This window comes from Aphis gossypii, chromosome 3 (assembly GCF_020184175.1).
Source record: "Aphis gossypii isolate Hap1 chromosome 3, ASM2018417v2, whole genome shotgun sequence".
In the NCBI taxonomy this organism is placed as follows: Eukaryota; Metazoa; Arthropoda; class Insecta; order Hemiptera; family Aphididae; genus Aphis; species Aphis gossypii.
In genome coordinates this window covers 51479755-51497090 of record NC_065532.1, presented here as the reverse complement: position 1 = coordinate 51497090, position 17336 = coordinate 51479755, and the positions used below count along the sequence as shown (strand labels likewise).

The 17336-nt window shown below is 28.0% G+C and overlaps 1 protein-coding gene across 1 annotated transcript in view; it reads left to right on the top strand.

Moving 5' to 3' along the window:
* The first annotated feature begins 1095 nt into the window (after positions 1–1095).
* Positions 1096–17336, top strand: part of LOC114119262 (guanylate cyclase soluble subunit beta-1) — a 35056-nt gene continuing 18815 nt past the window's right edge. Inside the window, exons 1-13 of the mRNA XM_050205094.1 lie at positions 1096–1212; positions 1477–1550; positions 1643–1743; positions 2316–2434; positions 2500–2655; positions 2763–2916; positions 3630–3787; positions 3860–3997; positions 4105–4187; positions 4311–4481; positions 7387–7624; positions 10137–10274; positions 10420–10577. Coding sequence (XP_050061051.1) covers positions 1210–1212; positions 1477–1550; positions 1643–1743; positions 2316–2434; positions 2500–2655; positions 2763–2916; positions 3630–3787; positions 3860–3997; positions 4105–4187; positions 4311–4481; positions 7387–7624; positions 10137–10274; positions 10420–10577 — 1691 coding nt within the window. The 5' untranslated portion in view covers positions 1096–1209. The remainder of the gene's footprint in view (positions 1213–1476; positions 1551–1642; positions 1744–2315; positions 2435–2499; positions 2656–2762; positions 2917–3629; positions 3788–3859; positions 3998–4104; positions 4188–4310; positions 4482–7386; positions 7625–10136; positions 10275–10419; positions 10578–17336) is intronic.

Below are 17336 nucleotides of genomic sequence, written 5' to 3'. Positions count from 1 at the left end.
AAAGAAGTTGAAAAATTGTAAATAAGTAAAACTTCTATGATTTAAATTCAAAAATTCAGCGAAAATAATTCTAATTAAAAACAATAATAAATAATAATTGTTTTGATATTTAAAAAAACGTAACTATAAATATATATTTGGGCTGTAAAGAAAACAAAGAGTCGTATCTGTTATGTCATGTGTCAAGTAAATAACGTTATGGTTTTGAAAAAAAAGTAATATGAAATTATATTTTTAGAACGGGATGAAGTATCAGGAAACCCGTATATGAAAAACGTATTGTAATTTGTATGGGCTTTTATGAAAAAAAAATAAAACTAAAACACAACAAAAAAAATTCATATACGCATATAACATATTATATTTTTATACCTTACTATACCTACTATACCTACCTACTCGTAAATCATATTACTGTATTGGATGTGCACAAGGCTGTAAATAATGTGAATTTTTATATTGTAATCGTGAACTAATTTCAGAATAATTGGCTTAAAGGACTTTTGTTGTCAAAAATGAAAAAATAAATGAAACTAATATGCAATATTGCAATAAACTTAACACATTAATTACAATTATATACACAATTCTTTCGAGGGAATTATTTCGTTGACATTTTTAAGCTCCTGGTAAAAAAATTGTTTTATTTTTGTCTATAATATTTTAATATATAAGTTATGTACCCATAATATTATTAATTAGTTATAAAATGCACGTGTTGTTGTTTTTTTTTTTTAGAAGAAATATTTTACGTCTTGTAATTAAAAATTTACAGTTATACTAAATCATAATACCTACACAGAAGATCGTCTTCCTAAACGTCTCAAAATTAGATAATATATTGTAAACTTCGAATATTATATATTTAAAAACAAAAAAAAGTAAATCGATATGATTTTATGAATTTATAATTAAAAAAACTATAACTTTTTTCAATATTAAATCGTTACGCTATTTGTACAATAATTCGATTGTCTATAACCACGTTAATACATTGGGCATAATAACATCGTAACATTGTTATTATTTTTATTATAATGTACCCTGGTTAACGCCATCTAGTGACGGCAACTGCGTGCCAATGAATCGATGTTCGTACCCCTCGTCAGTATACGCTCGGCCAACAAAACTGCACGTATGTGTTTCGCTCCGTTCCGTCGGGAAATTGTCGATCTTTGGGCGAGATTTTAAAACACATAAAAAATCAAAATGGTAAGTACAGCAATTTTCACTAACAAATAATTTGAGTTGTTTAAAAATATCGTAAGAGACTATCGAGACGATATGTTTTTTTTATGATGAAGGAGCGTTAGTTTTTTATTTAGATATAACGAGATTTACGGATACGTTTTAATTAATTAATATGATAGAACTATACGACTTGTTAGCTATGAATTATGTATGTGCGTGTGTATGTGTGTGTATCATGCGGTTTAAATTTATTTATATGTATATGATAATTTCTGTATATTTTAGTACGGATTCGTGAATTACGCTTTAGAGCTGCTCGTGTTGAAAACATTTGGCGAAGAGACGTGGGAAAAAATCAAGTGAGTACTACATTGTTAGACAAAATCTCAGTAGACTATTATATAATTTGTCATAATCTTTTTTTTAAACGTGTATGACTGTATGTTTACAGAAAAGATGCAGAGGTTACAATGGATGGTCAGTTTTTAGTCAGACAAATTTACGATGACGAAATTACATATAATTTGGTATCGTCGGCCGCACAAATCCTCGGTAAGTATGATTGTTTCACGTTATTTTTTGATTTTCTTCAATTTTATCACCTGAATGAATAAGATTAAAAAATAAATAAGTGTTTAATTAGGTACTCTGATCTGCTAAATAATATATTATTTACGTTCTATTTGATTTTTTAACTATTATGGCCACTTTTCTTTATTCCATTTATTATTTATATTAAAATTATTAATTTTATACAATGTAAAATATGTGATTGAAAAATATGTAATTTTAGTTTTAATAAAAAAAAGTTTTCGATTATGCGAAACATAAACGCAATATATTCGACGAACATTATATTAGGTTGTACAGTGTGAAGCAATTTAAATAAATAAACAATGTAAGGTACTTACGGCAAGAAGTAAATATAATAGAAATGCATTTATATTTATTATAGAATTCAATTTTGAAAAAAGTGTGTATAATAATATTATTTGAGCCTCGTTTATTTTAATATATTATTCATTAAATAAAATAAAAAAAAAGACCGTATGAAATTTATGTTTGAAATATGTTAATGAACCACAATCTAGAGTGTTATATAATGTCGTGTATTTATGCATTAGAACTGCCCGCCAGTAGCATATTAGAATTGTTTGGGAAGATGTTTTTCGAGTTCTGTCAGGATTCCGGTTACGACAAAATCCTACAGGTGCTTGGAGCCACACCCCGGGACTTTCTTCAAGTATGCATTGTTCGACTTACATCCTTTGCGCAATACGATAACTGTTATCACCGTTGTTTTTGCAGAATCTGGACGCTTTGCACGATCACTTGGGTACACTGTATCCGGGTATGAGAGCACCGTCTTTCCGGTGCACAGAAAGGACCGAGGACGGCGCACTTGTTTTACACTATTATTCAGACCGTCCCGGATTGGAGTACATTGTCATCGGAATTGTTAAGGTTATAAAAACAATATACTATTACTTAAAAGTTAAAATAACGATTCGACGTAGTGAGTGTACCAAAGTTATACTTATATTTTGTGTGTCTGTGTGTGTATCTTTTAGACCGTCGCCAGTAAACTTCATAACACCGAGGTGGAGGTGGAGATATTACAAACTAAAGAAGAATGCGATCATGTGCAGTTCTTAATAACCGATAAAAACACAACAGGTCAACGTCAAAGCGATCAAACAGCCGAAGTCGAGACACTATCACAAGGTCATCATCAAAAATGCTATTTTTAATATAAACGTCAAGAATAATATACGAGTATATTATATAAAAAATAAAATAGTAAACAACTTTACCATTTAAATCGATTAAGTCATTAAATATGAGATATTCGAATCGTTGTATACTTGTCATATTCTAATAATATATGCAGCTTAAAGTTCTAACCAAATTCGAAAAAATATTTATACCTAATATTTGATACCAGATTTAAATCATTGACAGTTACTATTTTTAAGTGTGTTGAATTAACAAAATCCATTCAAAACCTAAATTTATATGTATATTTTTTCTAATTAAACTTAGGTGATATTTTTTTTTCACAACTATAAAATATTTTTACGTTTTTTTTTGTACTGTATTGAATAAACAAAATAAAAGAAGCTCCAAATATTCAAAAATCCAAAGCACATTAAACTGAAATTGAGTAAAAAATTTAATTGTATCTCATGTAAATCCATTAAACAAAATTAATGTAAAAATAAAAAAAATCATACCCGTTGTTCGATTAGGTAATTAAAAAATACACAATGAAAATATACATTTTTATAGAAAAAAAATATATAAAATATCTGTTTAATATAGCTTCATCGACCGGAACATGGGTTATTATTTTTGATATATTTATACATATATATCAGTGCGTTGCGAAACGACATCATAAGCGTATATAATGTAACGACTTTGCTGTGTTTTTGTAGAACCGAAAATTAGTCCGGCCACGTTTTGCCATGTGTTCCCATTCCATCTGATGTTCGACAGAGACTTGAACGTCCTTCAAACCGGTTGCACGATCACCAGAGTAATACCCATGGTACAAGGGCCAGAACCATGCAAATTAACACAAATCTTATACCCCGTAGGTGTTAACACACACACATAAAACCAAGAATAATAAATAATTATTAATAATGTTGACTCGGTTGGACAGGTAAGACCTCATTTGGAATTGACATTCGACAACATTCTAGCGCACATTAACACCGTGTACGTTCTTAACACTAAACCGGGAATCATGAACGGCGACTCCAACGACCGCGATGGTAGTTCAATATCTCTGCGTCTTAAAGTAAATAACTGACAGGTCCAAAGTTTGGACACTTTATGGACCGCATACGTTTAAAAACCGTTGGTTTGAAAATAATACCATGGTTAAAACGTCGGTTTGTTTTACAGGGGCAAATGCTGTATGTTCCGGAAACGGATCTAATGTTGTTTTTGTGTTATCCGAGTGTCGTGAATCTCGATGATCTGACCAAGTTAATACAAATCTATTTATATTAATACATTCATATTTTGATTATAAGACCTTCTCTTAAGTTGGGTTAGGTTGTTCAATTATATCTATATTGACATTATGTACTTTTTTTTGTTTGTCCCAGACGGGGCTTGTACATCAGTGATATACCTTTGCACGATGCCACTAGGGATTTGGTGTTGATGTCTGAACAATTCGAAGCTGATTACAAACTGACCAGAGATTTGGAATTCTTAACTGACAAGCTCCAGCAGACTTACAGAGAGCTGGAGAGTGAAAAACAAAAAACCGACAGGTAGTTTAATATAGCTAATGTTCGAGTAAAAAAATCCCAGTTGTGTACCTTTGGCGATACATGTTTACTTAATAAATAGTATTAAAAAAATTAAAAGCAAACTTAAGAAAAACATTAAAGAAAAGTTCATCTAATATTAAATGAATCTTGTTCAATAACATGTAAAAAATATGTATTTAAATATTTCAGGTACGCAAACTAAGTACAAACCATATAACAATATAATATGTAGTATATTTCAAAAAAAAAAATATTTTATTATAAATGTCGTAATTAAAATAAGTTGCGGATTCTATGAAAGGCGCTTGTGCAGGTATATTAGAACTACGTCATGCCTAAAATATTTTTAATCGATCAATAAAATATTAATTTATGAGATTAATAACAATTTACTTACAACGCTATATACATTATGCGTCTGCCGTCTATGAGTGAAACAAGAAAGCTATAGATTTTAAAACGTCATCATTTATAAAAATATTGATCCAAAAGTTTTAAATTAATTGGTAAAAATATAAATATGTGGATTGTAGATACTTATATTGTATTTATATAAGTCTGATACAAATACACAATGATTTCAGTTTTCAACTGTTATGGATTTAAAAAAAAAAAATGCAGAATTATAATAATGATGATACTGACATTTATATAAAATTGAATGTTTTTTACTTTTTATTTCATTTAAATTCCCATAATTATCTTGACATTTTGAAATAAACTCATAAGCTATAAAGTTTTTACATTATTGTATTTAATTAGTTTTGTTTATTTAATATTTAAAAAATCTTAAGATCATAGACTATAGAGGGGTGAAATGTAAAATTCAAATTAATTTTTCGGGTAGTCTTAACTTTTAACCGTACCAGGTAAACAATTTATAAAATTTTAAAATTAATTGGATTCATTTTATACAAAAGAGATAAATGTTTATATTAAAAATTCCAAACGAAAGTTATAAAATAATGAAATAATGTGTAAGCACTCTAATTTTTCTTAGAAATAAAATATTATTTTTTTTTTTTGCTTACTACTACTACGTCATCTCGATCTAATTGAATTCTTTAATTTTTATATTAATACTCTTTGTTCGTCAAAAGATATCTAGATTCATGAATAGTGATCAGCGAGTTTATTTTTTTTCTTTTACTTGTCATCTCATTGTTCATAGGTACATACTATAATGCAATTTGTTAATTACAATAAATTTTAAAATTTGTATAACTCCAATGGCCAATATATTATTATAATATATTTTATTGATGACATGTTATTATATTAATATTTAACAGCTATAAGTGCGGTATCAAATGTGTATGGCTCGTAAATCGTGTCATAAATGATAAAAATGGTTAAATATTAAAACATTTTTTCGTTAGGTGAAAGAACATGCAATATTTGAATAATAATTATTATTTAACGCGTACTAATAATTTAATTATAAGAATTTATTATTTTATAAAAAAAAAGTTAGTTATATACGTTCCACCTTTTACTTGTAAATAAATGTTTATAAAAACAGAGTTTTAAAAAAAACCAATTTAATTTAAATAGTAGCAGTAAAACCATTGTGGCTAACTTTTTTCTTTTCCTTTCTCGGATTGCAATCTTCAGCTTCGCTCGCAAAGCTTTTTTCGTCACAAATCGCCCCCGTAGGCTACTTTACTATATAATAATACAAACACACACACATAGTAAATGAAACAAGAATGATTTTACAACACAACTGTGACGTGATGGTTGCAAACAAAATGAAATAAGCAGTTACGTTTGATCGCATATTTTTATTACGAACCACATTTATATAATTAAATAGACACTACTGAATCCAGGAAAAAAAAACTTACAAAAAATAAAAATTGACTTTTATCTATAAAAATTATTTATATTAATATTAAATTTCAAAAGCTATAATAAATTAAAAATACTGTTAGTAGTCAATAACTTAGTTTTTAAACTATTATCAAGACTTCTGAGTAAATATTTTCGATTCTAAATCGTACGACTGATATAGGATTATAATATAATTATTAACTAATGTATAATATAATATTATTGTAGTATAATATAATATTATATAATATCGTTAAACCGAAAACTAAAATCGTGTATTTTATACAAATATGCGATTTAAGTATAAAATATACTTAGTACAATACGAAATGACGAAAGTACAGTACAAACATGCGCAAGGGGTATGCCTGCATAAGCTATTGAAACTTGACAAGGTATTCTATAATGAAATGTAAACATTTTTTTTTAATATACCGATACACGATTAATAATAGATATTTAGTGTTAGTATGGGTAAAATACATATAATGTTACTTATGTGATAGGTATATTATAATAAATCAATCTTTAACGTTCGAATATGTAAAAAAATGAATGTTATTATAAAACAGTCTTGACGTGAGATTACGGTGACTGATGACTACATTGTAGTTAACGGTAGTTGAGTGTAAATAAAATAAAATAATTTATGAATAAAAAATAAATTATTTTGAATCAATGTATGATTTTAACTTGTTATTTCTATTTTTTTTTTTTTTTTTTTAATGTTATGAAAATTTAAGATCATTTTTTGACTGTTTATCATTGATAGTGCCAACATAAAAAGGGGATTAGGTACAGTAGGTACTTAAAAACAACAAAAAATGTACCATAAAGAATGAATCAAAATATTTAACTCTAAAAAAAACTTTAAATTGTATAATTATTATAAACTCTTTCCTGTGTTATCGCGCAATTATTTTTCGATGTTTTAATTTTGACAATGATATAATCCTAAGCTTATTTCTAAAAATGTTGAATATGTATTTTATTAAATTAACCTTATATACTGGTTCAGCTTGAAACATTCGGTGTGATGGAGTTTTCGATACTTAAATAATATTATTTTTAGACTGCTGTATTCGGTGCTGCCGATCAGCGTGGCCACAGAGCTGCGACATAAGCGACCGGTTCCGCCGAAAAGGTTCGAATGCGTGACACTGCTTTTTTCCGGCATAGTCGGCTTCAGTGACTATTGTGCCGGTCACGCAGACTCGAAAGGCGCCATGAAAATCGTCCGGATGCTTAACCAGCTCTACACGGCTTTCGACGTGCTCACCGATCCGAAAAAAAATCCAAATGTCTACAAGGTATATACTATTCTATAACGCACAGGTATAAGATCGAAAATAACCAACACATTCACAGCAGCTTTTAACTCCTGTAAAAGTACTCTTGTAAAAGGTCGGAGCTTAAATCCAAATTTACACGTCTGGCCGGATATCGTGTGCAAATGCAATGTAGGTGTATCGTATATACAGAGTGATGGTTCACATCCCCGAACATCCTTTGTTAATAATTACTCTTTTATATTTTGGTATTTGGAATTTTTTCGAACATACTCGAGGACCATATTTTAGTTTTTAAGTAAAATAAAATTTAAAAATCCGAATTCAAATATATTATATGCGAATTTTCGAATAAACCGAGTGGCGTGAATATACTTGGTGAACGACCCTGTATATAAGACGGATTTTATTTTGTATATACGCTTTGCCGTTACGAAACGGTCATCCACTCCGACGTATTCCCCGACGACTCCGGACGCATTACTATAATAATATAATCCGCAATGATGTATGATACCGTCGTGGAGACGCGAATTCGATCGATCGAAAATCTGTATCGGAAACACGTCGAACGGCTCCGATGATGTTATTATTACCGTAAATCGCGGTGTATGACGGAGAGAATAATTCGCGCCGCAGTGCATCGGCACGGTCGACTAGCCACGAACAAAATAAAAATCGCTACTAAAAATGCATTTCGTAGAATACTCGCCGTGTTTACATTGAAACTACGTTTGTCTGTGATGTAAATTCAGTCGATCGGTTAAGACTTAGGGAAGATAATATTACGTGACCGGTTAGAAATGCCGTATACGAGAAGAACAAATATGAAATATACTTAAAATGTTTGAAAACGGAATAATTCGGTTTTCCGTGAAGAATAAAAAATAAAATAAAATTTAAAAAATGTTTAGTCGATTCTTCAATAATTTTACATGGTTTATAACATTTCGTAACAGTTTTCTTCTTTGATAGTAGAATAAAACTCGTGAAAGTTTTTAAAACCATCCGTTTTAATAAATAAAACTTTCGTGTTTTATGATATTAAATTGCTGGTGAACCTTATAGATAATGTATGTTGTATAAAGTATATAAACTTTTTAAAAGACAAGATAATACTTACTTAATAATAAACAATTGCAAAAAAAAAAAATTTATTAAATATACGAAATAAACTTATAGAGAAAGTATATTTTAGTCGTAGAATTCCGTTTTATTATGAAGTTTGTACTAAAATACAATATTAGGATGCATTTGATATTTATTATTACAATAATACTCTAAAATACGTTGGTATTCTTAAACCTTATGGAATAAATTCCAAACAATTGAACGATTATTATTGATTATTTTAATAACACTTAAACAAATTAAAGTATTATGCTCTAAATACTGTAGAAGAAAATAGCATTGTTTTTTTTTTTATTCCGGAAAGTTACAACGATATTAATTCACGTGTAAACATATTTTAAAATACAAGAGAAAAATAAACGTTTGTTTTTACAAATTTGACAGAGAAATAAATAATTAAATAATATTTCAATGAATTTCATGAAATTATCTTCAATTTCTAAAAACTTTTAAAAAGAAAAACAATTTTTTATTTTAAATGTCTCATTTTATTTCAGGAAGTATATATGTTTAAAATTAGTTTGTGAACAAAATGTAAAAGTTGTTACAACTTTCAATAAAGTTTTTTTCGTATGATACCCGGATATAAAAAAAAAGTTTTACTCTTCAATCTTTAAAAACTTTCAAGATCATAGACATGTTTCTAATGGCGTGTTGTTTAATAGTCATTTTAAACAATTTTGTTTAAAACAAATAATATAAATTATATGCAATATTGAACTTAATTAATGTGAATTGCTTACGATTTTTTTTTTATTAAAAGGTAGTCATTTTTACAAAGTTTTTTGCGTATTTGTATTGTTATGTCTTACTTATAAATATAAATGTACTACTCCACTCGATTATAGGACTCGAAAGTTGTAGGTGTTGTATATTATTTCATATATATTCTCAATTCATAGCAGACCAAGCTAGAACTTCAAACTACTCTATAATAAGTTTAAACATTTAAAATCTAAAATACACATTTTACATATTTCGTAAAATGTTTGATATACATTAATGTTTGGCATATTTCATTGATTTGTGAATGCTTTATTATGCATATTTAATATTTTTTTTTCAAACCTATTTAATTAAAATAATATTGAATAAAAAAAACTCAATATAATTTTACTATAGGTATTTCTTGTCATTATCGCAGTCGAATTTTACGAGAACGGTGCGATGTGCATTTAATCTATATCGCACTAATGTGCCGAAGTTTAATTAATAGGTGCAATAATTATAGAATCCGAGCAATTAAAATTTTCAAAAATACTCTTTTTTCTAGTAGATACTTACCAACAATGTGAAACATCACTCCGTGTACTAGAAAAATTATCAACAACGGACAATAACAATATTGCGTACTCGCAAAAACCGATAGTCGGATAGTGTTTTATATTTATGTATTATACAGGTGGAGACTGTCGGCGACAAATACATGGCGGTCAGCGGACTTCCTGAACCTTGCGAAGAGCATGTCCGGTGCATTGCTCGATTGGCTTTGGACATGATGGACCTCAGTCATACGGTCGTAGTGGACGGTGTGCCCGTTGTAAGTATATGGGTAGATAGTGTCTCTGGATCGTGTGGAGTATACATTCAATGATAAATGTATACAGCCACTCAGTTCATAAATTTACATAATATAAGTCTGCACCAAAAAGGATTTTTTAATAATCTTAAACCAATTTTTCTAGCGCCTGACAATAGGCATACACAGCGGCGAGGTGGTAACGGGAGTAATCGGTCACCGCATGCCCCGGTACTGCTTATTCGGCAACACCGTAAATCTGACCAGCAGGACCGAAACCACGGGCATACCGGGAAAAATCAACGTCTCAGAAAACGCATACAAGTAAGTACCTACACTGCATAGATATTGATTTATGTAATATTATAATGATAATAATTTCTGGTATCTATGATACCTATCATAGTCATTCGTATAAAATACATCTTATCGAAGTAATCGTGTGCTCGAAACCAAAAGGTTCTAAATCGATTTTTTTGCAAATCTACTTTTTATATATATATATAGGTTTATTTATTAATTATTTGTAGTTTTAGCTCGCAAACAACTGTTTAAGTGAACTATTTAGAGTTATCTAACACTAAAAGGTTCTTAATGAATATAATTAACAACTTCGTTAGCTGTTTAATAGTGATCTATAATATATTATGATACCATACGGTTCTTAACTTTAATGTTAAAAACCAATACCAAAAAGTATTATTTTATATTCGTTGTGTCGACCATACAATAGTAATAAGACACTTAGTAAATAATTAATAATATTTTATTATTATTATGGTATTATTATTCGTTTATAGACAAAATTATAATTCTATAATTCTATAATTCATAATTATTTTGGTTTTAAAATTTTAAACCATCATCTTTTATTTAACCTAATTTTATTTCCCGGAAAAACACATTTGATAATTTCAGAACAAAAAAATTATAACTACTTGAATGAAAAAATAAACTAACACTAACAACCAAAATGTTCTATCGGTAAAATTTAAATATGACTATCGTTTAAAATTATATGTTATGAAAGAAGATAATATTTTAAAAGTTTAAGATTATTCTCCTGAATAATTTTATTTTCTGAGAGAGCATCTGTTGGTTGTGGACCTATGGATTGTACAAAAAAATTGTATAATAAGTGCTTATACATAATGATGTTTATCATAAATCCAGATTTTATGAAGCGGAATACCGCGAGTTAGTAAATAAAATATAGTTTAAATTACTTTCGAGTGTTATAATATAGTACGAGTATTTACTTAATATACTTATATTTGTGTGTATAACAACATATTTTCATAATAAATTTAAATAGAAATAAATTAAGTCTTTATTTGAACAGAACGTGAGGATGAATAAAATATTACTTTAGAGACGATTATTAAACTAATAATTGCAACACGCAAAATACATAATTTATATAATATTATCACAGTGGCATGAGACGGTAATATTTTTTGCAAAATAACAATATTATCAACAATAGAGCCGAAACGAATAATTTTAATTTAAAAAGTACATTATTTATATAAACGTCAATTTATAATTTAATGTGATATTAAACGAACCAAACCTTATTTCTTTTTAATATCTATTCAAAATTATAAAGTTATTATCTCATGTTTATGACATCATATTTTGATTATATTTATAACACATCTCATTATGTGAATTAAATTCATTGATGATACTATTACTATACGTACAGGTTTATATATAGTTACATAAACGAATAATGATCACAATAACGACTAACTAGACTTAATTTATGCGTTATAAGCTTATGTATACTTAGCACAATTAGTTGATTTAATGGTTTCAATTTTATTACTCAACTCTTTCTTTTAATTAACGCCGTTCCAAAAATAGGTAACCAGATACATTATTTAATTGCAGTGTTAAGATATTGCGTGATAAGACTACGTCTCTCAAATATTTTAGTGTTTTTTCGGTTGCATGTATTCATGAATAATTTAAACAATATGGCTACTTAGTTGTAGTACGACGAAATAAAATGTCAATTAAGTAACGTTAAACGAATTTATCAACATTATCCACATAGAACAATAACGTATCTTATCCACGGACAACGGCTCATCAATAAAATATTTTCTTTTATATGCCATTCCATAACATTGACAAAAGGCAAGCAAATTGATAAATTATTGTTATGTCTGTAGAATATTAAATTTTTTTTCGTTTTAACGCTGGGTTCGACTGTACTTTTTTTCGCGGCATCGTATTAATTCGATTTCGTTCAGCCGACTTCACGGTCGTTTAACTTCACGGCAAACAAAGCATTGTCGCCCTGCGCGTACGCCGCCGTGTTCTCAGTACCGAATCTTAATGCGAAATAAACGAAAAAATAAATAAATCGCATAATAATTGGTCACGGAGGCGTCATCGTACGGGTCGTTTAGCGTGATAGTCCGGCGCATACGCATAGGTACGATTAGATAACGAGGTGATGACGTCATGAAGTGAGCTGCAGAAGGAGACGCAAAAATCTTTGCAAAATACGTCGCGAGATTATATTTCGACTCAACTTTTCGGTTAGAAAAAATATTCTGCATTCGAAAATAAAAACGCCTTACACAGAAACGTACGTTTGACAACAGCCATTTCTATCGCCTTTATACTCTTGTTATTCGTCTTGCACGATATATATCTATAGGACCACCCTAGTGTCGTCACTCGCCTACCCACCATCGACCAACATACATTTTCACGTTCGAACCTATCAACGATGTCATCCCTTGCGCGTTCCATCATCGTTTTTCATTTTCCCTCCACTGATATGATGCTCACGGTTACGGTATATACCTTTCTGCGTCGAATCAAACGTTATTACCATCATATCATATGCATTCATGCGTATCACGCACACATCCATATTATCTATCCTGCCACCATCGTTCGGCCGTCCTGCAAAATTTAATTTTTATGTTAACCATTAATCGTGTATTAACGTCTATTGATTTAATTATTTTTTTAAGTTATTGTTGTGATTTATGTTTATTTTTTATTCGATCGATTCGTATTTTTTTTTACATTTTTTGAGGTGTGTCTATATTATAATATTGTATACATTTTTTATCGTTCGTTGGACGACTTTTTATGTTAAAACAAATTTATATGAGCACTACATTTATAATAAATTATGTTACGAAAAATGTACGTATTTCACGAATACAAACAAATTATCTTTTGTGCATGCAAAATTTTGTGATGCATATAATATTACTAATAATTATAAAAAAAACATTGATGAAGAATAAAAAGTATTATATTCTGATTATTTTTAATAAATGATGATAATAGTTATATAATAATATTATATAATAATGATATATTACTATGATCGATGGAAAGCAGTCATACTTCGAAATTATAATCGAAATTCTAGTAAACACTGAATAAATAAATAGGTAGGTAATAATTCTAAATAATCTTTAGAATAATAAAATATAGTGACTTATTTATTTCGTAAACCAGGTTGAAGTTGAGGTTGAGTCATCAATATTAAGTATCCATATATAATTATTAGCATTAGCTATTATAATTTTTTTTAAATATTTATAATTTAATAAAATGAATTATTACTGTCAAAATTTTGTATTACAAGACTAAATTACATGCATCGTGCATGGATCCTCATTTATCAGACACCGAATTCAAAAGGACAATTGTTGTTGTTATTGAAAAACAAATGGATAATAATACTCACTGCGGGAGGTATAATATACAAATAATTGTGTAATAAATTACTACTAATAACCAATAAAACGCTCCACCGACGAGACTTTTTTTGAAAATACCTCTTATTATTATAGATATAAGGTGATCGTGACCTAAATGGTAACTGAACGCGTTGAAGTTATAGAGAAAAAACAATAATAATTAAACCAAATAAATACATATTTTTACTTATTTTTTTTTAAAGTATTGTATATATAACACGTCTTGAGACTTGCACGCCACACTGCTTGCTGGCCGAGATGTTCAATTATTTCAGAGTTAGTAAAGAAACGTAACATTTCGTGAACGGTTGATGACTTCAAAAAAAAAAAAAGAAAAAAAAAGGTGATGTCATATATAATTAGCTATGGTTTATTAGCAATCAGTATAAAAATAAATGAGTAAATATGTTTTACTGCTACTTTATTAATAAGTCAATATTTTATTTGTGTGCACGAATATATATACAACGATATCGTTAAGTTTTGTGATTATAAGAATTAAATAAATATTAAATTTTCATCCAAAACTTTGTTTGGAGTTGCTAAACATTATCGTTTTTAAAGTTGAATAATAAGTACCTATATTTTTTATATCAACCCTATTCTATTGTAATCTAATACCTCTATACAAATTTATAATGATGATGTAGCGTTGATAACTCTCGTTTTCGCAATTAGCTTCCTAAAGCTTTAGTAGTTTTGTTAGTCTCTTTTCGATAAAAATTAATGTTAATTTAAGGTTCGTTCAAGTCGTTTTTAATATACGTTTTCACGGAAAAAAAATTAAATAATAAACACGTTTCAATTTTTTATAGTATTTCATATTATTATAGGAATTGGTTTTTTTTTATAATTAATTGATACAATAATTATTTATTTATATTTTTTTCTTTAGTATCATGTTTAACTTAAAGAAGGACCAGGCTTAGTCTTCTCACTACGTATATATTTGTATTTTGAACTCATTTAATATTTTAACACTTTCACTAAAAAAAATAATAATTTATACGGCCTTTTAATTAATTTATATCTCTAAGTTTGAGTTGACAGTACCTTGTCGTAATACTAATTTAACATAATATTACACGCACAGGTTCTTATGACAAAAATTACACAAAACTATATATTATATACCAATTTATACAATCACAGCTGTGAACAACTAGTTACTAGGAAGACAATAGAATATATTAATAGAGTATTACACAATAATAATACTCATACGGTGTACATTTCAATTTTTATTTTTTGTTTCAACCTATTGCAGAGAGTATCTACTTATAACGTGCAATTTAATAGCTGTGCTTACACTATCGTATTAAGCTTTTAAATTTCCATTGATAATATAGCATTATAAGATGATGATACTTTTTTTTAAAGAAACGTTACATCTCGTTAAACCATTACTGCAGTAAGCTGTGCTAATGAGCAACGACCGGGAAAATATTAACGAACTACTGCTCAATTTCACGTTAATGATAATCTAATAATGAACTGAATTACAAGTATTTTTAAAGGGCGACAGCTAAGATTCAGTTAAATACGTTCAAATAATTTTCATTTTCTCTGGATTGTATAAGCTTTCAAACAGCCAGTTTCATTCCCGAGAAAATAAAACAAAATATGTATTCTTACAGAAAACGGTAAAGGCATTTAACTAAGTACTTATCGTTTTATAAAATGATTTTCGTGATATAACAAATATCGTTTAATATCCAATATTTGTTTTATATTTATATGTATATGAAAAAAAATCTGTTAATAACTCTTGACTAAATACGTGTACATAAATGAATACAACAAGTATCATTAATTTTATCATAATAATTTTATTTGATAGATTTATTTTGATAACATTTCGATTACAATTTAACTTATAAAACATTATGATAATATAGTGACATACTAAAATGAAATATTATCCATGTAGTATAATAAATTTTTTATCATCGATTCTCGGACCATCTCGTGATTGTATAAAACTTATAAACATTTTTTCAAAATTAATGTGTACATACGAGTAAATATAGGTAAAATTATGAATATGTAAAGAGAAAACAAGAATAAAAAATGGTTCATCTCCAGTTTCCTAAGAACGTTACATTAACGTAATGCACCTATTGACAACCGTTAATAATATTATTCAAATTTCTGTAGTAAAACTTTCACATTTTATGGATCTAATTTTATATATTGACTGGAAAAAACAAACCAATTATGTTCAATGTTAAACGGTTATATTATTGTAGTAACATACGTACCCAATATTTTATAGATCAATTAGGTAGAATATGATTAGAAAATAAATATTCATTCTATCAAATAATTTTATAAATTATAGTTATGACAAACCAAATCGTTTATTAAATAACAAGAAAAAATCAAATCTTTTGTAATTTACATACACATATCTTAATAATAATGTTTATGTTTTTTTATCATCAGGTGGTACATAGGTAAATAATATGATGCTTTAATGTATAAATTATTAAAATCAATTCCTATGCTAATGAGTACTTAATTGACTAATACATTACCCTGAATATCGCACATAATAAATAATATCTAAAAATTTACCTACCTACCATATTTTACATCATAAATGTTGATAATTAATATCAAAATATATTATATTAGTATTTTAAACAAGCATATCAAAGGAAAAATAAATAAATAAATAATAATAACTTATCAATAACACGATCATTTTCGAAAGTACACAATGAAACAATTAATTTAATCGTGAAACCAAAGCTGTACAATACACACGATTTTAATACATTAGTATATTATTATACATCGCACAAAGCTTTAGAACACAGGACACTTTTACTGATTTACATTATTCATCTTCGAGGTTTATTAAATAATAATAGAAAGTATTAACAGCGACGAGCGTAATACAATTAATTGTTTCAATATTGACTGCAAGTAAAACAATTATTTATTTATTTTAAACCGTGTTTTAAAGTCACCATAGTTATTAGTTTATTACCCATTTCAGTCTTTGGGTAATTTATTACTGCGCTGTATAAATTCATAAGAGCCCAATAGGAGCAGCCGTACACTTGGCAAAATAAATCGACGTTTTAATTAATGAAAACTACAAGACTAATGTACATCAATAACTTCTTTTTTCCACGCCTCTCTATAATATATTATTATAATATGCCAGCGGAGCGCCTCTAAACCACAGTTGCGGTGTTTTTATAGTTACCGAGGCGGTCGCGGCGTCAACACTAACCTAATTATCAAACGATAGTCAATATAAGTATTACAAGCATTCAGATTACTGCGGATGACCTCGTGAAACTATTTTGAAAACGTATGAAGCAGATCTTCG